Source organism: Coturnix japonica, chromosome 5 (assembly GCF_054131305.1).
Source record: "Coturnix japonica strain WE chromosome 5, WE-NBRP24, whole genome shotgun sequence".
Classification (NCBI taxonomy): domain Eukaryota; kingdom Metazoa; phylum Chordata; class Aves; order Galliformes; family Phasianidae; genus Coturnix; species Coturnix japonica.
The window spans coordinates 46,297,452-46,321,945 of NC_140667.1; the positions used below are offsets into that span (position 1 = coordinate 46,297,452).

General features: G+C 44.6%; 1 protein-coding gene across 14 annotated transcripts in view; it reads left to right on the plus strand.

Annotated features, from left to right (window-relative positions):
- The first annotated feature begins 1,054 nt into the window (after positions 1-1,054).
- The window catches only part of EVL (Enah/Vasp-like), a 117,557-nt gene continuing 94,117 nt past the window's right edge, over positions 1,055-24,494 (plus strand). For 3 of the 14 annotated variants that reach the window (XM_085550560.1, XM_085550563.1, XM_085550568.1), the window contains exon 1: positions 1,276-1,636. In XM_085550560.1, the coding sequence (XP_085406686.1) occupies positions 1,632-1,636 (5 nt within the window). In that variant the 5' untranslated portion in view covers positions 1,276-1,631. Of the gene's footprint in view, positions 1,093-1,275; positions 1,916-2,976; positions 3,047-17,618; positions 17,975-18,207; positions 18,435-24,494 lie in introns of those variants that run through there. The other 11 variants (XM_085550565.1, XM_085550569.1, XM_085550561.1 and 8 more) reach the window with 9 other exon arrangements.

A 24,494-nucleotide genomic window follows, 5' to 3' on the forward strand; every position in this document is an offset into this window, starting at 1 on the left:
AGGAAATCACATGGGTTTGGTGGGGGAAAAGCCACAGCAGATGATGGATGTACCCACATACGAATTCACTCTTCAGCCGTGCTGTAAATTCCAGCACAACTACTGAGTAACTTCCTGCTCTCGTGAGCATCCCCCTTGCTTTCTGCTGCCCTCTGTATGTCACATGAGCTGGGCAGTGACCACACTCCCAAGGATTAGGCAGAAAACAGTGATAAGAAAATGAGTTTTATTTTTGCTCACTAGTTTTGCGTAAGTTTGCAACCTTTGGCATCACAAATCATGCAGGCAGGTTTCTACAAGCCAGTGTCACTCAGTGCAAATTGCATCTCAGAGCCGTGGTCTGACACACTTCTTAAGTTTTGCAAGCCTAGTGTTTGTGCGTTTGGAAATGTAGGGTAATTGCCTGTAAGAAATGGCTGTTTGCCTTGGTATTGAACAAATGAGGCTCATTAGGAATAGGGGGAGCTCTGCTTTTGGGAGAGCCCATGAGCTCATGGCAATTGCTGGGCGACTTGGGAAGAGGCTCACAGGTGCAGTGTGTGATTGGGGGCACAAGCTGAGCTCTGTGCTAATCAGGCACAGAAGGTGGTTCCTCCCTGGCCAGGCAATAACTCTGCCCCTAATAAGCTTTTGAACATCTTAATGGCCATTGGAAATAGCAGTTATTAGATATGCATTAGCTACCAACGAACGAGCGAGCCCACAAATAAAAGGCACAGACATTATTAGTGCTGTGGCTTTTGCTGCTGTCATTTGTTGTTGTTGCTATTGCTGTAGTGTATTTTCATTTGGTCCTGCAGCTGCAGCCGGGCTTGACAAGCCGGTGATCAAATAGGTTCCCAGGGCATCAGATCGATGGTCTTCTCCAACCTAAGCTAGTCTCTGATTCTATGATCTTTGATACCCACCTGGAGCCTCAGTGCTTGCTGTGGGATTATCCGTGATCACATGGCTGTTGGATTTGTTACATGTCCAAACGGGGTGACGCTTGAACTGGGAGTTGGACTCAGTGATCCTTGTGGGTTCCTTCCATCTGCTTCCACCATCATCTTCTTCTAGTCGACGGTGTATGGAGAAGGGCAAAGAGAGGCGGTGAGGGTCGGGGGAGCTCCCACGAGCTGCAGCGGTGCTGGCAGGAGGAGCGGAGCGCGTGGGAAGGAGGGTGCGGGACAGAGGCAGCTGACAGCGAGCCGGGAGGGCGTGGGGAGCAAGCGGGCAGGGTGTGCTCCGACAGCACCGCTTCCTGCGGTACCAACTGGAAATAGGATTTCTGCCGTCCCTCCCATGCACACAAATAGGGCTCCTTTAGGACGGCTCTCGGGTCGGTGCCGGTTCGGGCGCTCCCATCTCTCGGCACCCGCCGGCGGAGGCTGCGCGGGGCGGGGCGGCCCCACCGCGCGTGGGAGCGGGGCGGGAGGCGGCGGCGTTGGCTGCTTTGTCCTGCCCACACTCGTTCACTCACACGCAGCGCAGCCGGGCGGGAGCCGGCAACATGGCCGGGCCGGCGGAGGGGCTGCCCGCAGCCGCGCTGCCCGGGTAGCGCCGCGGGGCCCGGCGCTGCGAGTGGGGCGGCGCCCGGAGGAGTCCCCGCTCCACGCCGCCCCCGGAGCCCGGCAGCCGCCGTCGGGAAGATGAGGTGAGAGCGGCGGGGATGCGCCGTGGGGACGGGGGTCCGGGCGGAGGGGCGGCGTCGCGGCGTGGCGCTTCCCGGTCCTTGGCCGCGTGGGCAGAGCGAGCGGACGGTGGCGGTTTTGGCACGTTGGGCCGCTTCGATCCGTCGGATGGATCATCTCGGCGGGTACAAAAGGCTGCGAGCGCCGTGCGGAGCCGGGGAGCTCCGCTTAGCGCCGCATCCCGGGGCACGGCCTATGGGACAGCACGGCTTCCATCGCTTCGGTGTAGATCCCTTTCCCAGGTCGGTTTGTCCATTGTGTCTCTGTAAAGCAGCAATGCACCGATTTCCTCCAGCTGGAGAAGTGCCTGTGGAAGGAAGAGCCGTTTGTTTTGGTGCCCGCTCTCCCCAGCCCGTCTCTGCTCCGGGTAATTCCGGAGCTGGCTGCGCTTCTCGCACAGACCCAGCCCCGATCCCGCTCCTAATCCCTGCGATTCTTTCCACCTAATTATTATCTTTACAAAGGTAATACCGCTTTGGGTAACCTTAGAAATGGCCGTAACAGCTGCTCTGCTGCGGTGCGTGATCGCTGAGTGGCGAGGTTTGCTTTGCTGCTGGAGGTGTGATGTGAGCCGCGTCCTACAGCTGATCCCCGTGCACCCTGTTCCTTCACCTGGGCTGCCCTGAACCAGCAGCATTGGCCTGGCTGCTCCCTGTGAAGAGTATCGGCCCTGGAGGTGTTGATGTAAAGGGCAGATGTGGCACTGAGGGCTGTGCTTAGCAGGCGTGGTGGGGATGGGCCGATAGTTGAACCCGGTGATCTGAGTGATTAATTCTGACCTTAATGATTCTATGATTTGATGAATACAGACTGTGTGTGGGGGGTGTGAGCCGTGGAGAGGAAAAGAGGCCTGACTCCACTGCAGCTGGGATGGTTGTGGAGCTCATTGGGCCGGACCAGGCTCTATTAATCTAAAAACCCCCGTCAGGCTGCACAGTCATTTAAAACCTTAAAACCTCGCCATGTGTGCTGTATTTGCATTGCATTTTGTGGTGAATAGATGTCCTCTGCTGTCCCTTACACAGCTGCGCTTATGGGATGCTCGCTGTTTTTAAGTATAGATTTCCATTTCTCTTTTGGTCATTTCTTTTGGCCATCATTTCAGAGATATAAATGGATACAAAGGGGATACGCCACCAGGTAGTAGATATATTCTATCTCAGAAGTGGTTTAGGACCTTCTGGGTGGAAAATGCTCAAGTGTAGAGATGTTTCTACCTCATAGTGTATGAAAATACTGTTGCAGTACAGTAAATATTGTGTAAATAACTGATATTCATCTATTCTTACACACCACAGAGTTAGCCCATGTTTGAGATGTCTCCAAAGTGCAACTGTAGATGACAAATCCTGTCTCTCTTTGCTGTGATGAGGGTGAGTGCTGGTTGGCTGTATGTGCTACGGTCCCACATTCATGGCATAAACTTGTTTGATTAACAGGAACCATATACGCGTCGTTCTTCTTAAACCTCTAGTTTGGAAGCAAACTGGCAGTTTTTGGTGTGATAAGCACAAAGCAGAGGAGTGTTTTGCTTTCTTCCACATTTCCTGTTTATTAAAGTACTGGTAACTCCAGAGTTTGGCCGGAGCTTTTTATCTGCTTGGATGTGAACTGGGGCTGTATGTATGCAGCCTTATTTTCTGTCTTTTCCTTTTTTTTTTACTGTTTCCTTCTGTTTGCCCCTGTAACAAATCAGAGAGGACATGTTGTTTCTGTTTATAATGTCACCAGAATTGAGGTTACTGACCTCACTGGCCCAGCGAGCTGTCCCTGTAGGCGACTTGTAGCATCCCCTGAGGTGGGTAATAAACTCAAGTGGTTCATAAAGTGTCCTTTAACCCCAGCACTTGTTAATTGATTTCTGAGCTGGAGCACTTTGTAACTCAGCTCATTTTTGTTTCCTTTTGTCTGGCTCAGCGGCTTTAGGAACAACCTGGTGGTTTTCTGACTCCTGCTTTTTGTGTGGCTCTGTGTTGTCACACGGTGTCTTATAGGATCTTGGTGGCCCTCCATGTCATATCCATGCTGTGCAGCTCTACCATAATCACTGCATGAGAAAACACCCAGCCTCGCTGCCATCTTGTCAATGAAACCCCAAGCATGGACACCGTGCTCCCAGATCTTTGCAGGGTGGTTGGCTGTGCTGAGGAGCAAACCCATTCATTCCATCTTCATTCCCTGTTTTCTGAAGTCTTTCGTCTTCATGTAACGGCAGAGGCTCAACGTAGGGCTGGGGCTTTATGCACTCTTTACTTATGCACTTTTCTGGCTCACTCAGGCTCTGTTAAGTAGCAGACACCCTAACGCAGAGCAGCTCCATTAGAAGTGTGTTGTGATTAAAGGTGTCTGCATGTTCCTTATTATCCCTTTGTACTTAGCTGGCTGCTTGCTTTTGACAGCGCGGTACTGCTCGCTTTGTATTTCCCTTTTTATTTTTAAGGGATCCACAAAATCTTTCAACAAATAACAAACGGAATCATTCTAACCTTGCAGGTCAGCAGTTCTGTGATTCCTTTCCTTTTTTTCCCCTTGCTATCTATCACAGTTTCCCTCAATTCTAGGCACTGTGTGAGATGAGTAATATCGAATCTCTTTAAGCAAAGATAAAACTGCTGCCAAAGTGAAATGAATCCTGACTAATGCTCAGTCCTAATAATTACAGAACTAAAATAAAGGAAATTAAATGGGCTATGGATTTTCTGTAGCTGAGAAGTTCAGTGTAGATATGTTTCTTTGCTGAAACCTCTTCTGAATCTCAGGGTTATCTCATCTGCTTTTTATTTATATGTCGGGGAAAAGAAATCTAAGGTCATGCTCTGGTGTTGTCCTTCATTGTGGGGGACAGGCAGTGCACGCTGCTGTTGTTCCTACAGGAGGGTGCAGAGTTTTGGGGTGTGTGCTTTGTTCTCTTTGTGGTCATTTCAGAACACTTGGGATCCATCGTCTTTTCCCACTTGCCCTTTTCCTCAGCCCTGTTTCTCAGCAGCACCAGGGGAGATAGCCGTGCCCCTGCTCCTTGTCCCATCCTTCTCCCTTAGGCAGGTTTCATTTGCAGCCACCTCCCCAAGAGTTCCATCTCATCTGCTTCATGTTCTAATGCGTGGTAATGAGGGGAAGTGACTGAGAGACACGCTGGGGTGACTCGGCAGCGAGGGGTCCCCAGGGAAGCACAGCAGCTCATGGCCCTGCATGGGCTGACCCACCTTGCTCCTGGCACACTGGTGCTGTCTGGTGCCTGGGAGATGTTTCCAGCTGTAGGAAGTGATGTAACCTGGTGGTTCATCCTGCACACCAAAGGAACTGGCAGTTTTCCCAGTGACAGCTCTGTGCCCATGGATGTGCTGCACATCTCCCAGTGGTGCTCAAAGAGCGGCTCAGCCTGGGCTGTGACCATGTGAAATTGAAAACAGACCACATTGCCCTCCCCCCCCCCCCCCCTTCATTTCTGAAATATTTACCAGCGTAGAACTTTTCTTCCCATGAGACTTTGTGTTTTTGCATTGCAGCAAACACGAAGAATGGCAGTGACAGTCCTTCCAAGAGGATTCATGACTTCAGAGACATAAAAGCTTTAAGAATGTCTATTATTGTTATTTGTTTTAATCACAGAAAACAGACTGGGAAAGCCCTAAAGTCCTTAACAACAACTGGAGACTAGAAACCTCCTTCTCATTTCTGGTTGACAATAGTGCCATTCTACAGCATCACGGTTGGAGCACAAATCTTATGAGTGGCTGAGGGAGCTGAGATTGTTCGGCCTGGAGGAGGCTCAGTAGAGATTCTCTTCAAATGCTGTAATGAATTGGGGGTTGGCCTCTGCTCCCAGGTGACAGTGATAGGGTGAGAGATAATAGCCTTAAATTGCACCAGATGAGGTTCAGGTTGGATATTAGGGAAAATTTCTTCTCAAAAATTGTGGTAGTGAGTACAGGCTGCCCAAGGAGGTGGTTGAGTCACCATCCCTGAAGGTATTCAAGAAGAGGGTAGATGTGGTACTTCAGGCCATGGTTTAGTGGGCAGTATTAGTGGTAAGGACGGTTAGACTAGATGATCTTGTAGGTCCCTTCCAACCTTGTGAGTCTATGATTCATGGTGGAGGGTTTTATTCCTCGGTTACCTATGCTGATGGCTGGGAAGTCACCTTGTAGGTGAGCAATTCATTTCTCAGGCAGTAGGTGTCATTCCTGCAACTTGAGATCTCAGTGTTGTTCTCTCTTTGGCTCCAAGAGGTGCTGAGAAGGATAGACATGTCTTGCTGTGATTTACTTAAAAAAGCTGTGTAGTGCAGCTTAGCTTAGTGTTGTGCCGTGACTGCAGGATGCTGTAGGATTCTGTGGGTGCTGCAGCATGAAGATGTGGAAGTTTGGGCCTGGCCATGCAGGTGATTTGGGCCAGGCCCAGGTCTGGGGCTTGGCTGTGGTGAGCCCTTGGTGCAGATGCATCGTGCTTTCCTGACTACTCTGCGGCTGCTGCATCTCTGAACCTTTGGGCTTCCTTTCTTTAATCTGCTGCAGGATGACAGTGCTTACTTGAGGGGGAGCTATAAAGGTTAACTAGCGAGGTCTTCTTTTAGGGCAGGATTTAAGGATATGCCTAAACTTGGTCCTGTTGAGTTCTTGGTTTGCTGGAATGGAGACTTCTGTTCAGAAAGCATTTCTGAGGACAGAGTGTGCTTATGCTAATCAGTAAGCATTACAGCAAGCTTCCTTGTGTTCTCCGTATTGCTGCCTGTTCCTTTCTCCTTTTTATTTCCTTTTACCATTATTTGCTGCTGCTGCTTAGTCAGTGAGCGCTGCTTCCTCCCAGTGCCTCCATGCTTTATCCCTCCTTACTAAGCCACTCCCTCAGTAATGAGGGGATCTAGAAAATACACTGGAATGGTATTAGCTGGAAGTAGGCCCGTGGTCTCTGTAATCCGTTTAATTGCATGCTTTATCCTTTTTTTCCTTAGCCATGAACAGGCCAGAATATCAGCTGCAGGGATGCTGCATGTGTATAATGTTTGCATGCACTCCCCCATGTGCAGCAGCGACTGCTGAGGCTGTTGAAAGCTCATGACAAAAGGTTAGCTTAAATAAGTAAATACAAGAGAAGGAAGCTGTAGCTGGAATTCAATCTGCTGCATGTCTGCTGGATGAGCAGGAGCATGACTTCAGCACTGAGCAAACCAGCGTTACTCAACTCGCGGTTTGTGGTCCAAAGGACATCAAAAGAGCTCAAAAAAATTCCTTCAAAAGTCTTTAAAATTGGAAACAAGGAAGTTAAAATCAAACACTAGTGTACGCGTTTTCACACAGCTTGTACATACGTATCTCAGCCCATTAGCTCTGCACTGTTGTTGTTACCAGTTAACATGTTTTTAATGGTAAAACCATTATTTTACTGAACTGCTCTGTTTTGTCTGTCACTCTTGTTTCCAGTTCTGGGATTTGAGATAATCTGTGGGTTCCTTTTTGAGAAGGATTTGTGACTTAAAATGAGCGAAATACTGGGCTAGCGTCTTTTGACATAATGAGGTAACTCGAATATTCAGACTTTATCATGAATCAGTGTTGAGTGCTGCAATACATTTGCATGCTAATCTTTCCATTAAATTACTAAATACACCGTCTAGGTAAATCTTAGTCAGTTTTAGATCCCACAGCTGTTACATTACGGAGTGAGGGTTTTGAGTCATCCCAATATAGCAGCCTTGCTGTTCTCAGGCAATTAATTTATTTGACCAATTAGGTTAATGAAAGAGAGCGAGCATAGGCTTACATATTTGTTATAACTGTACACCTAATAAAATGCCTTATCACTCTCCCTGCTGGTTGGTTGGCTTGCTCGGCGTTGAGGACTATTTGTGAATTAATGGAACACAGAGTTACGTCCTTCACTTTGGCTCCAGCACACCCTATGTTTTCCATTAGAGGAGTTCATTGCAGTGCTGCTTTGTCAGCTGCTACTGATGGGATCCGTGACTTGTGGCACAGTCTTGTGCCTCTACCAGCAACCAAGTGCTGGGATGGATGCTCTCTATGTAGAGTGGCTATAGAGAAAGAATAGGATCTTAAGTACCTTCCCACCTCCCACACCGCAGCTGCTGTTGCAGCGTGACTGCTCCTCGCAAAAGGGCTTGCATGCATTCTTGACCTTATTACTGGCAGCAGCATCCTTGATGTCTGTGAACCTAATGACCACAGTGGTAAGACCACTGACCGTAATAAATTTAAGTATGTGTGCAGTATTGACAGAGCTGGTGCCTAATGGAGCAGTGAAGGTTGGCTGCTTCAACTGAGGGCAGAGCTCAGTGGGAGAAAATCTTTAGCTGTAGGAAGGAAGTGCAGAGCTACCTGATTCCTGACAGCTGTAAGTCCTTGTGAGAACTGGGGCTGGTGGAACAATGTGGTGAGGCTGCTCCTTCCCTTTTGGGAGTCCAAGTGGATAAATGGAGGTGAAAACTGAATGAAAAGATGGGCAGAACTGCTTCAGTGGGGCAGCCTGCATTTAGGGTTACTGAGAATTATCTGTGCATGTAGCAAGGGGTCCTTGTGTTGGTCCCAGGGAGCACTCCTTGCTTTGTGGTCTGCAGGATGTTGCCCAAGGGCCTGGTGTCCCTTCTGTCCTGAGTTGCTAAGCAAAAATAGTGCCAGAACTGCGTGACTGCAGCCCTCTGCAATCTAAAAACCCTGAGCCAGCACACTACTTTAAAATTTCATGGCATTCAATATGAGAGTGTTGCAGAAATAGCAAAGAGAAGACTGAGCCAGGCAGAACACTGGGGAGGATGGAAACAAGCATAAAAGAGCAATGAATGCCCACAAGGGCATGTCTCAGGCCTGCTGGGAGGTGTGCAGGTGAATGCTGTTCCTGCATCATGCATTCAGCTGTCACCACTGTCCTGGTCTTCCATCTGAATGCAGTAGGATTATAATTTAATATCAATTTCCATCTCTTGATTTCCCCAACACGCATGTCAATATGATAGTCCCGGCCTACAGCTCAGCTTCACAGATGGTACCTGCATCGCAGAAAATATTAGACGACTCGTGCCCTAGATATGACAGAGTGCATTTGTGTACACAGCTGTGTATGCAGGAAAATTACTTTCATGGTAAAAATGTAGAGTCACATAACAGGAACATGAAGTTTGGTAGGAGACTCAGTGCTGGAACAAGATAATTGGAATAATACCTTACAACAGTGTATAGATGTGACAAATGTCTTTAAGGTATCTGCCTGAAGAAGTTGGCTTTTATCATTACTTTGGTATTTTATTGAAAACAACTCTGGTGACTGCTATGTCTAAAGTGGGAAACACTCCAAATGTTTCAGTGCCCTGCTGTTCAAAAAGCAAACACATCAAATGTCACTGCTTCCTTGAGGATTGCCTCGGGTTTCTTCAGGTCATGCACTGCTAGTGGCCCATTAACAGCTGTTCAGCTGCTGCAAATGGTGGAAGATCCAGAGGTGAGGACTCACATTGTCTGGCTTATTGCAGCCCCTGGACTCCAGATAAATGTTAGGAAAGATGGGAAGACAGGAAAGCCATTGTGGAGAGTGAGCATGCATAACCTCAAGTTTACTCCTTTACCGGGGACCAAGTTCACCAACAGCTAGAAAGTGTTGATTCTGTGGGATGCTTCCCAGCATCTCTGCTTCTCTCTGTTGTCTCCTCCTATTCCAAAGCTGCAGGAAGACATGAAGGAAAACTAGTCTAAATCACCTAAAATGGGAGTGTAGAGTAAATCAGGTAAACTAAATTACAGCATTGTATACATTCTCAGATTCAATGTTCAAGTGACCTTAATTTGATTAAGCTTAATTCACATCAAAGTAAATTATACTAAGTATGAAACAGGGTTGATTTAATTAATAATGAGTGCGTCTGTGGAGATCTAATGCAGTTTGATTCATTCAGGAATGCTGATACAGATTAGCATTCTAGAGTTTTCTCTTGTAAATACACCCTCCAGGACAGTTTACTAGTTATGGCTGAGCAGGTGTGATGGTGGGTCAGACTCCCTTGGCTCTAGAAGGACTTTTCCATTGCTCTCTGTTTGATTTACTCAGCATTTAGGTACCACTGTCAGGTGTTACCTGGTTCTGACCTGTCCCTTTTGCTTTTTTCAATCCTTTGTGCCTGTGTGGTGCTGTGGTATGAACTTTCTGAATAACAATCACCTAAACAGCTTGTACTTTCAATATACAAAATCTCTACTCACCCACTTGCTTCATGCTTTTTTTTTCCCCCCTTTTCTGTCTATATGACTTGATGTTCTGTGATTATATTATTTGCCATATGATTGTTATAGGAGTGGACATGCTATGATATTTTGAACATGAACCCTATCTGCAGTGCAGAAGTTTCTGGAATATGGAACTATAGACTGCTGTGCTTGAAAAGTCCCTTGGAGTCTGTCCCCATATTGGGGAATGATGGCTGTCCATGTCAGCATCTTCACACCTGCCTGTTTGAACTTGCAAAGGGGATGACCCCAATCTAGGGGCTGTAGAGAGATACTGTTTATCTCTGGAAGCTTCCTGTGATTATTTGGCTCATTCTCTTTGCAAACCAGGCTTTGCAACCACTGAGGTATGCCCATCTCATCCTGTTTTAATATCAGCACATCCAGACGCATAAACAATGTGCTTCTTCATGAGACGATGAAAATCAATGAGGCTTTGAAAAGACATGCTCTATAAAGTCACGGCCTTATTTGGGAAGTTGCAAGAAGCTCGCCTGTCACAAGAGAATATTTTGGCTCTGTGACAGTTTCCTTTATACACTTCTTCAGCGAGGAATCTCCTGTGTTTGTACAATGATAACTTGCAAGTGTTGCATGCCTTTTTTTCCTGCCTGTGAGTACGTGCAGGACAAGAACCCAGTGTTGGTCAAGAGAGAACAAATACCCCTTTGGACCCCTCTGTGCTCCAAAGTGTACTGAGAAAGAAGGTGTTCAAAGGTAAATTATAAAACTGGAAGTATCTTAGAATTCCTTAGTGGATTCACATGTGTTTTTATTACAGTTACAACCGAATACCCATTTTTCCATTACTTATTTGTTGACACCCAGCACTGGTTTATGTAAGTGTGGGGTTGTTTAGAAATGACTTGATCTGCCATTGCCTCACTAACCTTAAGTAGCTAAAAGATAAAGAGGGGTGAGAGAAGAAAACTGTGTTCAGAAGCTAAAAATCAGACTGGCTGTTACTGAATCCTTGTCTATATGAAAGGCCATGGGTCTGGCAATGCTTGTGCTTCCTGCAGTACTACCTGATAATACTGGTGTCACTTCAAGTAATGCTTGCCTAGAGCACCCTGTGATAGCAGAGAGAAGAGTGGTGGAATCCATGGACAAGAAAGCAGGATTCTTGCAACTTGAGAGCTATTTGCAGCATATATGAGGAATGAGAGGCTGAAAAGAGCAAGCATTTGGGTTGGCTGATCTGCAGTTCTCTGAGATATAAATGTGAGTTGAAAACGTGGAATGACAATGAATGATGCATGACAATAGCTGGAAGTTAAGAAGGAATTAAGGGGAGTAAGATTTGGATGACATCTTGAGTTTTGTGATGGTCTGTCTGTGTGTGAGGCTCAGGAATCCACCTGCAGAGACTTGCCACTTCTGTCACCATTTCTAATTTCCACTTTCAAGGACACTCTGACTGCTCTGTGGCTTCATTCATTTGTAATTAGCTAAGCCAGGAGTTGATCTGGATTTTTATCTTTGATGGCCATTTTCTTCACGATGTCATTTTTACTTGGGAAGACCAGCGTCTGTCATGTTAGAGGACAGTTCACCTCACTTTACCTCCGAAAATGAAGCAAGTAGGATTTGTCTCATGAATGAGAAATTCTGGAAGATATGTGTCAGTAGTCAGAACTGGTTGGAGAGTATTGAAGTGAGGTATGAGCAGCAGATGGCCAAAGCTCATGGGAGCCCAGAGCCCAAGTTGATATTTGGTTTCAGGCAGCATTTTTGAACCCCAAGCAATGCGAGGCAGGATAGCAGTGAAGCAGCACAGCATTTTGTCAGTGAAAGTCATAGGGAGAAAAAAGCTTTCACTTGCTGCAGCTCACTCTGGGGTTTGGTGAACAGCCCAGTTGGCATGGGTAAGGGTGGCAGTGGGTGTAATGCTAACCTTGATTCATGGTGCTGTAGAGCAAGTTGTACTAGATGCTCCTTCCTTGGCAGTAAAAAGGCTACCAGCAGTACTACAGGTAGTTAATCACAGGTCTGCTGTCTAAGCAGGTGGTTTTTTTGAGCCAGAGTGAGAAAGTGGGGTCATTAAGCTGAGAAATGGTAGACCATACAGTTCCAGCCAGCTGTGATATCTTCTGGCTGCAAAATGTGTTGCTATGTCTTGGTCATGCTGGAGAGTGGCCAGGGTTTGGACACCAGACAGGATTGGTTTGGTTTGTCACAGGCCTGTAGCACAGGCCTAGGAGCTGGCAGAGGTCCTAAAGATCTTATTACGAGAGAGATGGCAAATTCTGGGTGTGGAAGGCAAAGGAAGGTGCCCCAAAGCATGAGGGCTGTGTTATGGTTCTGCTTCTTTATGGGTGTTAGTGCTTGTCCTTCTGTTAGGAAACTGAGTCTCATTCCCGCTAGCACTGGAAACTGGAGAATGGATGGTGTTCAGATGATGTCCTGAAAGCTGCCCCGCTGATGGATTGTGTGAAGGCTTTGGCTGCTATGCTGATTTTGTGATTTACATCCACTTAACTCTGAGGCGTAACGTGCTGCTTATGTAAAAAAGATACTTGTGTGTTAATTTTGACACCTCCTTTAATTAAAGTGTCAAACCTAGTAATGTTTCACTGGAGAGTGCCCCTCTCTCTTCAAGATATCCTGCAGGAGCAGCCAAGATCAGGAGCTCTGATATTTCTCAGGTCCTTAAAAAGACAAGTCATTCCTTCCATATTCAGTTTCTTTGTGTGAAGAACAAAAAAGGGCATTCTTGACTGTCACCTGTGTTTTAGAATAGAACCTCATTTCTAAGAGTGAAGCAGTAGGACTTTATTATTATGGAAAATGAAACAGCACCAGCCTTAATGTGATAGCAATACAGCTAAATCGTGGCAAATTCCTTATCTCGTGATGGTCTGGGTCATGATCAGATCTGAGCATTGATGTGTCTGTAAAATCCTCATGAGCCAGTAGCTCCTGAAACCTTGGCACTGTGATCTGGTAGCAGAGAGAGCTCACTCAACAGATTCATTGTGCCAGTGGAGTTTTCTTAACAGCAGTGTGGTCACTGTTACACTTCTGCTTTTATTCCCCAAATGCTAGCCTAGATTTTTCTGCTACTGCTTCCTACCGTTTTACTAGAGACTGCAGAGGAATAAGAAGGCTCAGTTGTTAACAGTTGCACTCTTTGAATGTTTATTAGAGATGTCAAGTAAGCACTGGTATTTTCCACTCAAGTACAACTTCTGTCCTGACAGTGAACTTAATGATGAAAGTCAGTAGATGTTAATATCCTCAGCTGTGGGTGGGAAGCTGCCTAGTTCATGGTAGATACCTTTGGCTGCAAACGTGCTAGTATACAATTAAAGTGCTTTTATGATCTGGGCCATTTTCTTCCTTCAAAATAGCAAGGAGTCAGTGTGGTTTCAGTGATGCGTGAATAGCTTTATTTATGTTTGTTTCTAAAATGCACTCTTCCACATTTCTATATAAACTAATCTGGAAGTGTATATAAACACTGTACACCCTACACGTAAGTATCAAATGGTTTATTGTCAGTAAGTGCTTTCAGGAGCCCAGTGGTTTATTCAGAGACTATTTTCCATATCCACTGACGTTTGATTTGATAGCGGTGATGATGCATGTCTAGTCTCAGTCTCCTGCTCCTCTCTTTTCCTGCTTAATCCCTCAAAACTTGGAGAAAGTCAACTAATTACAACTAGCTTGAAGGAAGATTCCAAATGGAAGTCCATGGCTCCAATTAATTTTCTCAGAGAGCCCTTTGTATCTTCTGCTCAGTGTCTAAAAAGATTAAGATGCTAATCAGCAAACACGTATCAGGAGTAAAATGCTACGGCTGTCAGGTGAATACGGAGGTAGCATAACTTGTAATTGCTAAGGCAACTTTTGTGTGCAGCAAGATTCAAATTAATCTCTGCTGTACTGAAAAAGCTGTGGTTGATAGTTGCTTATCTAGGGATAAATATTATTTCCTTTCACTTCAAATTCATGCAGCCTCATACCTTTTCTTGGAAGGGATTTTGCATGATTTTAAATCATTTATTCATAAGCAGGCAGAAATTCAGGCACGAATACCCAAGTCTTAGTCATATCAACTAAGATTTGCAGACTGTATGGGCTGAATCTTAGTTTCTTTGGATGCTTGGTGGTATGACCGTATTTCTTTTACTAATTTGACATTTATCTCAAATACGCTTATCTTCTGCTGTCTGTCTTGTCTATTTAAAGTGCTAGAGACCTTTTCAATATTCAGCTTTATATAGCAACCAGCACCCCACAGTTCTAAACTGGACCAGTTATTTTAGGTACCATTGTGGTGACTGATAGCTCAATAATTCGTGTGCAGCTTTAAGTTTTCATTCAGACCGTCTCAGTTCTGTTGGACTGCAGATTGTTACGCAGTGTTATCCTCAAGGGCTGATGAGAAAATCACTAAGAATCCCATTTTCTCTGATTCACTACAGTGCGCCTTTCCTTGAGCCCCAGAGTAAGGCAGATGGGGCTGTGTTTGGGGAAACTTTCCATTTCAGCACTGTGCTGCATGCTTGTCTGCACCTGGTTCAGAGTATCCGCTCATGAAAATGATACGTGGTATTCCCAAAGTGATAAGAGTAAAACTGTGGGAGACCAGCGTGGGAAAAAGCTGACGCTGGCTGTGCTGTGGCCAGGCCAAACCTCTCGGTTTGCAAAGCACAAAGTGTACAGGGGCCAAATCTGGGAGGGGGAAGTTTGATGTGGAAACGTTCATGTCTGGTTACATTTAAATCTATATGAATGTGGACACAGGTAGGTTTTGGGTTTGTTTTTTTTTGTTTTTAATCAAAGCTAACTTCATGAAATCAAATTCTGGTGATCAAAATGAAGGCTATAGATGGAAATGAGCAGTCAGAAATGTAGGTGAGAAAACTATTCCTGTGCAGCAAAATTGATGTTAAGTTTTAAGACAATGCATAATAGAAATCCAGTGGATGAAAAGAGGGTGAAAAGAAGTTCATTTCCTCTCCATCCTTTTCTTTAAGAGCTGAAGGTTTTGAGTCAATACTCCAATATTGAATATACCATTGTTCAGTAGACTTTAGGGTGTTCTAATTACTTCTACAATTTTCTCAGTACCTGAACAAATGTAGGTAGCCATTTCTTCTTCTATTTCAATAATCCTTTCAAATCTTGTTTTCTTAAGCCTAGGAGAGACTTCTGAACTCGGAGAATATCCTACTGAAAGGAGATTTTTCAGCATTTTCTGGGGTGCTGTCTGTGATTGCTATATCTTCCACTGTGCAGGATCACTGGAGCTGTTGTGAATGTATACTGATTACACGTGCTCCTGTTGGTTTATTTTGCTTCCCCCTTCACCTTCTGTTTTCCTCTTCATGAACTGAAGTTTTTATCTGATTTTATTTCTTCTTGAATGGTCTAAATGTCACTTCAGCAAAATGATAACACAGGCTTAATGGCAGAAGTCTATGTAGCTTTTCCCTTGCTTCAGCAAAGGTATAAATAGTTATCTCGTTAAGATATCTCAGTTTGTGATCAGATAATGTCACCTAGCATTTGGCCAAGGCTTTGGTGGAAGCTTGGGTTAATGGACCAACAGTGATGCAACTGAGATACAGATGCAGAGTATCAGCACAAGGCCTTTGTGTGCCGCTGAAGTAGTAGGTTACTGTTTCTGTCACCGCCTCTCTTGTTTGTTAGAGGCTGAACTTAAACCCACACGTTGTTTTCTAGAACTTGCAGAACTGCTTCGGTGGGAACCATCATTGCTACTTCTGCCTGGCATTACATTGAGAAGTGGGAGTATCTCAGTTCCCACCCCTTTAGCTTTTCACCCTGTCTCTCCCAACTATACTTAGAGTTATTTTCCTATTCCAAGACATAATTTTGTGGTATTGTGGGACAATTGCAACCTTCTTTGCTAAGAAGTCATAAGGAGATATTATAATCCCATTTTTATTTATTTATGTTGTCATCCAGGAGTTCATGAGGCTTACAAATGCCCTGTGTTCTCTGTTAGGTAATGTCCTGTTCATCTACGTGGGCGAAGTGACACAATCGTCTCAGGTCTTCCAGCCTTATTTGGGAATCCCACTGATTTATTAACCAGAGATGGCACTTTTGGTTATCATACAGGATAGGAGCCCTGCTCTTGCTGTCTGTAAGGCTACAAATGGTTGTGAAATTGCTGGCTTCTAAAAATGAAGTTAAAAAAAGTTATCCCACTGGAACCTCTTCAGCAGCTGACCTCTGCTTTGAAAGCTTCTGGAGTGTGTTTGCCTTTGAGCACAGTGAGCTCATTGACGAGGGAAGCCATCACTTCAACAGTTGACTGTTTATTTGCATAGTGGCACTTGCAGAAATTGGAAGAGCAGACAGTGGTTTTGTGAACTGTTTCAAAGAGAATGGATACTTAAGGGAAGCTGCACACTGTAACTGCTGTTAGCTGTGTAGAAAGGTTTTTATTTTGGCTGGCATAATCAATACGCACTAACATTTCAAGTGAAAAACAGCCCTGTTCTACTTCAGCTCAAGTCAGAGTAAGGTTGGGGTGAACAACGAAACCAAAGTTCAGGCTTTCCTTATTCAGCTGAGTGGGATCTTGGCATTCTCTGTCTTTGAAGTTGAAATCCTGCTTCCTGTAAGTCAGAGGCAGGGCACTGTGCTCAATAAGCATACACGTAGTGGAGTGCATCCTAAATACGCAAGATGGCTTTCCTTAGAGGTTGTCTTCTTTGTGGTAGTTTTAATGTCTTAGTAGGTTATAAGCAGAAGTACCTACTTTGTAGTTATTCTCTTTCTGGATGCCTATGGAATAATTCATTTGCATCAGATGGTGTGACTGCATGTGTTTTTGCGCCCCTACAGAGTGCCCTTATTATCACTTAATGCTATCACATTTGTTTAAAAGGATATAAAACCAAGCCCAAGGTCATTACTGCATACATATACCACAGCCCAAATAAATTCAGACTGTTTCCAGTGGTGATATTTTGCCAACAGTGCCTTTTCCCATTGCTCCAGCCCCTTCTGTCTATACTTTATCAGCACCATGGGGTCAGATGCTGATGAGATGTGTCACAGATTGCTGCTTCCTGGTGATGTTGCTGCCTGTATTTTGCTATTCTCAGAATCCCATAGCTTGATGGGACAACTACTGTCCTCAAGCAGGTTGACTGAAGGCTCTCCAGGAGTTATGGTTGGGTCTGGGTGGATGTTTTATACTCCAACCCTCCATGTGAGAATGTTTTCTGGTACTGGGATTGAGCTGTAGCTATAAAGGGAAAGGACAAAGGGGTGGGGAACAGCCCAGAGGCAGAGCCTCCTCCTGCCTTTCCCAGGCAGTGCCCCACCATCTTTCCCTCCCAGGTGAGAAGCGGCTTTCCCAGAATCTGACTGTCATTTCCAGTACTCCCCTCCCCTAGCCTGCTCTCCAGCCACCATCCTGTTCTCCTTCTGCCTGGCCCAACCTGGCATCCTTAAATCTTGCCTCCCTTGCAGAGATGCAGAGGCTCACTCTGGTGTGCACAACAGCGTGACAGAACCTTTCTGCATCCCTCCTAGTGTATTGCTGTGTCTGCTTGTGGCTACTGGGGTTGACCCATGCAATCCCAAAGCCAGCAGAATGGGCCATACTCAAGGCAGTGGGCACAGGCTGCACCCCGAGCCCTGGTCCCCTGCACCGGGAGCCTCGCTGCGCTGTTGCCGTGGAGATTGCGTGTGCTGTTGCTAGGCAGCTGGAGCATCTTCCTTCGCTTACCGCAATGCCACGAAATCCTGAACTTTCCCCATTCCCTTTGCCCTTTCTCTGCCTGGCAGAGATGGCTCTTAGCCAGCTTCATTCCATGGCACTGCGGTGGGCTGTGGGTGTTAACCAGCAAAACAAGAAAAGCTCACGCGGTGATGCAAATGGCACTGACGGCACTGATGAATTCAGGGCTGAAGGAGTTAAACTGGTTGGGGATAGACTACAGAGGAGATGATTACTAGTAGATAAACTCCTTTAAAATGGTTTGGCTTTCTTGGAAGGGGAGGTTGGTGACTGCAGCCTTTTGTTGCATCATTGGTGGTTTATATGAATAAAAGCACAGACTAAAATATCACTACAAGGTAAGAACGTCGGCTTGAATGGGCCTGATTAGTCTCTTGGGTTATGGTATATATTTAGCTTTCTGTCGTCCTCTGCTCGTGTTTACTGATTTTGGTGTAGCATGCGGATGATAATTTATCCTGTCGTGTACAGTATTTGACTTATTTGGCTTGAATAATAAAGATATCAGCCTGTATTCTTAGAGTATACTGCATTAATCAGACTTGCAGGAATGATCACATGGTACTCTATCGCCTTTCCCTGTTAGCTGCTGCTTGTCAGCAGCTGGCTGAGCTGTAGGCTGCAGGCCAGTATCTGCATACCCTTTCTCTTCAGAATATTTCAAATACTCTGTCTCGTCATTATGCGTTTTGCTGCAGTTTGACAAACTAAATGGTTTTCCTGCGCGCAAGGAGGATTATTTTAAATTCCAGAGCATTTGTGTAGTTACTAGGCCATGTATGCATTTGAAGAATTCAGGTAGGCTCTCTGTTTTATACATCAGTGTGCTCGGTTTTTGTTCTCACCGGGTTTTTGCTGTGTAATGTCAGTCAGCTCTACAGTATAGTTCTTCAGCGTGTGAATGTTTCTTGTGTTTTAAACCTTTACCCTGTGCATGGGGAGAAGTGCTTGAAGGGTAAGATGCAGGTAACGGTAGCTAACCGCATGATGAAGTGCAAAGCTGAGTAATTGAATATATCGTGCACAGATTTCATAGCCGTGCAGCCGGGAGCAGCAAGTGCAGTGCAGTTATAAATATAAACCAGAAACTGCTCTGTTTAAAAGGGTCTTTGCTATTTTTGGTTCCTGAGAATCTGACAGATGCTCCTTTGAGATAGAATCCTGATTGTGATAGAGAAAATTGATGCTTGGATTGTATATAGGATTATATTTTATGCTGCTGCAGAGTATACGTGTCTGTTTGTCATGATCTGGTAGTTGCAGAATTCCATATGAATTTTGCTTAAAATAAAGATATCGTTGGGTTTGGTTTCACGTTTGCAAACATTTGAGCAATGAGGTTTGTTAGAGTATAAAATCAGCACCTTTTATTTGTTATTGGATTTGCTCAGCATTGTTTTTGCACCCCCCCGCCCCACCCCATCCCCGATATAACTCTGTCCTTATGCAAGTATTGAGGGCTCTTAAGACTATAACAAGTATTTGAAGGCATGAAACAGGATTTCTACAGAAACTGAGTATTTTTTTTTCCTGCAGTAAAACAGTATTGGACTTATATATATATATATAGGGGACCATATATATATGTCTGTATATATATGTCTGGTTTGTAGTGGCATGGTAGGGGGTATCTTTTTTTCTTTCTTAATTTGTTTGGCTTGGTGTTTTCTCATAACTCATGTTGTAAAATTTCTGGGTAAGATGGTGTCAATGTTGTAACAGTATTAGGGATCATCTTGTTATACATTGGTGTGACCGAATATCATCATCATCATCATGCATCATATTCTATTCAGTTTTGAGAAGAGGTTGTTTGACCAAGTATTTAACTAGATGAGAGGATGGTTTGTCTTTGTGTATAGAATGAACATTCTGTACCAAATACTTTCAAATTATTTTGTCTGATGCTAGAAAGTTTATTATTGATATTATTTCTGTCTTTTGTCAGAGCATTTATGTCAATTTATGACAATTTAGTATACTGGCAATTTCCCTTTTTTCACGTTTTGCTGATCAGTTCTTTGTGGAAGTGGACAGTGTCAAAAGCAGTGAAAGCAATTGCAGGAACCCCCGAGATGTCCCGATTCCATCCATAAATGCTGAGGAGATAAGCTCAAGGAATGTGCTTCCCCTGTTGTGAGATGCAGTGTGATGCTGTCTGAGTGAAAAGATTTTACTGGAAAGCCAGTTAATGCTGTGTAACTGCAGTTGTCATAGGGCTGTCAGGAGATGCTTGAAATCTTGACATCACTGATTGTTGGCAGTAAATTAAGCTGCAAATGGGCCCCAAACTTACTGTGCCACTTCCTATGCCCGCAGTTATTTGTATTTCATCCAATTGATCCTATTCTTAACAGAGTGGAACTCTCAATAAATCTACCCCGGGGAGGGGAGTGGGAAGGAAGGTATTTATAAAAATCCTGTTTTAAAAGCTTCAGCTGTCTTTCAGTGTTGTTCCTACACATCTCGTGCCAGGAAGACACCTACTTTTATGACAGGAATGGTCAAATGCCAATTGCACGCCCATTAGGCTTATTAAATTACTTGTCTTCTCTTAGACTTTCTTTGAAAACACTATTAACATTTAATGTGTAGAAGACTAGGCCTTTTCTTTTAAATCTTTCACGTTGTGGTTTCTGGATCTCAGCATTTAAATGGCATTTGTTTTATTTGGCATTTCAGTGGTGTTTTGTTAAGGTTTTATTTGCATGTTGATAGGTTTTTTATGGTATGACTATACCCATACCTGTGGCTGTATTACGCTTTGATAGGATCAAAGCATTTCTTTAAAGAAGGTTGGTCTAGTTGAGCAGTGGGGTGGAAGGCTCTCCCCCATATTCATGGGATGCAAAGCTGGTGGATCAGTAGATGGCAGTCTTTTCTGGGTTGATGGACTCTGACATTTGGAAGCTCCTTGCAATTCCACTGGTGACATTTTCCCTTGAGGACAAACCACAAGCTTACCCTCACCTGCTCTGCCCAGCAGCCTGACTGTGACCTGCAAGTGGATATTTATATGCTTCTTGCAGAAGCACAGTTTCCATGGTCTCCTCTGGACCTGCTCCGACACCTCCACCTCTTTCTTGAGCTGGGGCCTGAATGCAGTACTCCAGATGGGGCCTCAGGAAGGCTGAGCAGAAGGGGGACAATCCCTACCACTGCCCTGCTGGCCTCCACTCTCGATGCAGTCCAGGATACAGTTGGGCTTCTGTGCTGGGCCTCAAAAATCCATAGGACTCCATGGATGGGTAGTGGGGCTTGTGGCACCCCAGCACAAGGGATGCATTCTAAGACTGTCTGCCCTGTGTTCCCCTGCAGTTTCAGTTTGATGCAGTATTTTTCAGTTCTTGGCTAAATGGTTCTGGAGTATTTGTGCTGAGTGTTAAGCAGCTGCTGGTTTTCTATACAGGAAAGTCCCACATGGATGGATGGAATAACCCCAGTGTGTTGCTTGTGAAAGCTCTCTGGGATGGAGTGTTAGTCCTGTGGTTGCTGTTGAACTAATGGGGACTTAAACCTTGGAGAAAATAAGGGAGTAAATTCACTTAATGATCTTGTAGCTTCTTGCACCAGGAAAGATGGGTTTATCTGGCTCTTGGGAAGTGCCTAATAGCCCCAGAAAACCTGCAATTGCTTTTGAAGTGAAGCTGAAAGGAGCTGAGCTGGTTCTTGGTTTGTGGAGGCAGCTGGATTATGTGAGATACCAGTTGTACCCATTTCCATGCTGAGTTTCTGTGCCGTCTTCACAGAACCCCAAACCTGGCATATGTTTTGTTTATGACTGGAGATAACACTGCTCACCAGCCACGTTTTTATCATCTGCTGACTCCAACTGAAGTTGTAAGAGGGCTGTGAGCATGAAGCCAAAAGGAGGTGTTGCCCACTTGGCCACAAGTGGTGCTTTTCTCATTGTGCTCTGTCCAGGTTTAGCTCTATAACAGCAGAACACAAATACAGTTTTATTCTTTTGTTGCCATGCCTTTATCTTGGTGAGATATTACTTGGTATTCTTTGCAGTGAGCTTCTGTCTGTCTATTTCTGATACACCGCCCACCACAGCATCACAGTATTTTTAACTGCATCTTCTATTCCCCCATCCACTGAGCAAGCCTGAGAATGCTACAGAAAGGAAAACGAGCCTTTCGACGTAGCTGGCTATGAGCAGGAGAAGCAAAATCTGCTGATGCAAAGTTCAGAATGAACGTAAAGCATTTCAGTGCAGCAATTCTGCCTTTTCACAGTGGGCACAGAACCTTTAACCTGATGATCCCCAAAGCAGCAGCAACAGCTCTCAGGTGTTAACTTCCAGTGTTAAAACTCAGAGCCAGTAGGCTTCTCCTTTCCCCTGCCCCAAAGAAATAGCAAAACCATTTATAGAAATGAAAAAAAAAAAAAAAGCTGCTGCTCAGAAAGATTGCGGGTCTTTCTTCTGTGCCTTTTCCTGCTGAACACTCCAAAAAAGGAGGCTGCTTGAATAGTCTTAATTTTCAGAAGTGTAGCTGTAGTTGGAGTAGTCAAGTGACTTTTTGAAGCTGTAGGTGAAGCACTCAAAGAGATTTACTTGTGTCACCAATTGTTCCTTAAAGGAAATAAGGTCTGCAAGAAATACAGCTGTGTTGATGAGCAAGAAGCAGCAGGAAGATGGCCAAGGGAGGATTTCAGCTGCTACAAGAGTGAGGTTTTGTGGAGAAGGGTGACAGGGTTGCAACACAGTGGAGGGGTGGAACAAATCATGGTTCCAAGTCAGTGAGTCTGACCTCCAGGTGAGATGGAGCAGACAGTGAAAAACACACCAAATAGTGCAGTTAGTCTTTTCTGACAGGAGTGTGGAAGAATCAGGGCATAACTATTACTAAAGTCAAAAGGCATTAAATGCAATGGTGCAAACAAGTCTAAAATGGAGAAAATCCATTGGTGGTATTTGGGCAGCATGTAATTGATTGCAATGTCTCAGCCCATGCTACCCTGCATTGCTGAACTTACTGCATGCATTGCCATGTTGAGTGTATCCAGTGGGTACTTAATATAACAACCACCAATGTGAGAACCTAAAAGCTGCATTGCCGCTTGCTCAGCAAGCAGACCTCCAGCAAACCAGCTCATAGTGTGTATTTATTTTGTCCTTGTGCCAATATAGCGAAAATGAATGCAAAACTTGATAAAAATAGATCGTTGGGACAGAAGCTTTTGATTGCACACAGGAACTGGTGAGTCTAGTTGTTCACGTTGCACGTGTGAATGTCCCTTATGATGCAGCTTACCAGGGAATATACATGTACCCAGAGGGTTACAGCTGTAAGATCCGTAATGCTTTTTTGCATCTTCATGTGAGAGTTCACACCTAACTTTGTGACCAAGAGGCCAAATTAAAAAAGGAACCAGTTAGGATTATTTCTTTTTTGTGCATGAGGGTAATTGCCTGAAATCTGTTCTCTGTTATTTGAAATCGATTTTAGCTACTTGATTTTTGGACAGTTGTTATTTATCTACACAAGACAAAAGCCCTGAGGAAATGTTGCTTCTTTACTCAGCAGATTGAATCAAATGTTTTTGCTGACATATTTTTCCCTATGACAACTGACACTGCGGTTGTTGTGTATTTCCTTGGCTTGACACAGATACATTTGAAGAGCAGAGGAATGTTTCTGAGGAAGTAATATGAGAAAACCATTGCTGGGAATGAAGATAAGCATATATGCTATTCTCATAATTGATTGGATTGGAGGGTATATTTAACAGCTGATGCCTATCTCTTATTGGCATTGCCACTTTCTTAGGGGTGAGTGCTTTGTTTTGCTGTGCTGGTGCCTTCCTGAGGTGCCCATCATCCCTGTCCCAGCTCCAAATTCAACATGTAACACCACAGGTGCTTGGGTTCCCACTTACCTTTTCTTTGGTACATGTTCCATCAGTTTGAACCCTGTACTTGCAAGTTTCACTTTAATTAGTTGCAGGTGAAAAAGACACTGTGCATGGGGGGAGAAGGGGAAATGTCAAGAGAGCTGATGCTTCATTACTAGAAGTACTTCTTGGGAGATGAAAACCTGGGTGTGAGGGATGCTGAGGGAAACTTTCCTTGGTGATCAGAAACATGAAGCAAAGTTGCTGTGAGGTTTGGGGGTAACAGCCTGGCAAAGCTGACCACTAGATTAGGCTCAGGGCTGATGGATCTGTCTATGGAGGTAGAGCTGGGAGTTTGAATATGAAAATAAGAACTTCCCACTCTGGTGAAAGTAAATGCTGTGCTTCAGTTTCTATCAAGAAGTATCATAGGTGTTTCCATTTAGGTTGTTCAAGTAGCATGGCATTCTGTGTTGGTTCAGGTTATGAAGATTCTCTTAAAATTCTTTGCCTGATTTTGGGTGATGTGGGATGAAAACCTGTTCTTAGAATCGCACAGAGCTGGGTTGAAATCTGGGTTGTCCACATCTTAGCAAAAGAGTCTTAGGCATGTACATGCAAGGCAGGAGAGATTGCACTGTATTCATGGAAACCTATGTAAAGCATGCCATCATAGTGCTGTTGTAGCTGCCGTAGTTTAAAGGTAATGAGGCAGTGTATGGAGGGAATGGAAATTAAAACACCCAGAAGAAAAATAATTCTTTGAAGTTAGACTTCAGCTTTTTATTAATGTATCAGATTTTAGCAATGTTATAAAACATTACCATTAAACTGACTTCCCATTAAATCTGTTTGTGGGAGAGGTGGAAAAGAGGGGTGAAGAAAACAAGTTTGAAGGAAAGAAAAGGAGAAAAAGATGAAGTTTAGGAAAATGAATGAAGCTTGTGCTTCAAACTGGAGAGTGTTCTTGTATCTAAAGCTTTGTCCTTAATTCTGGCGGTAAGAACTAATCTAATG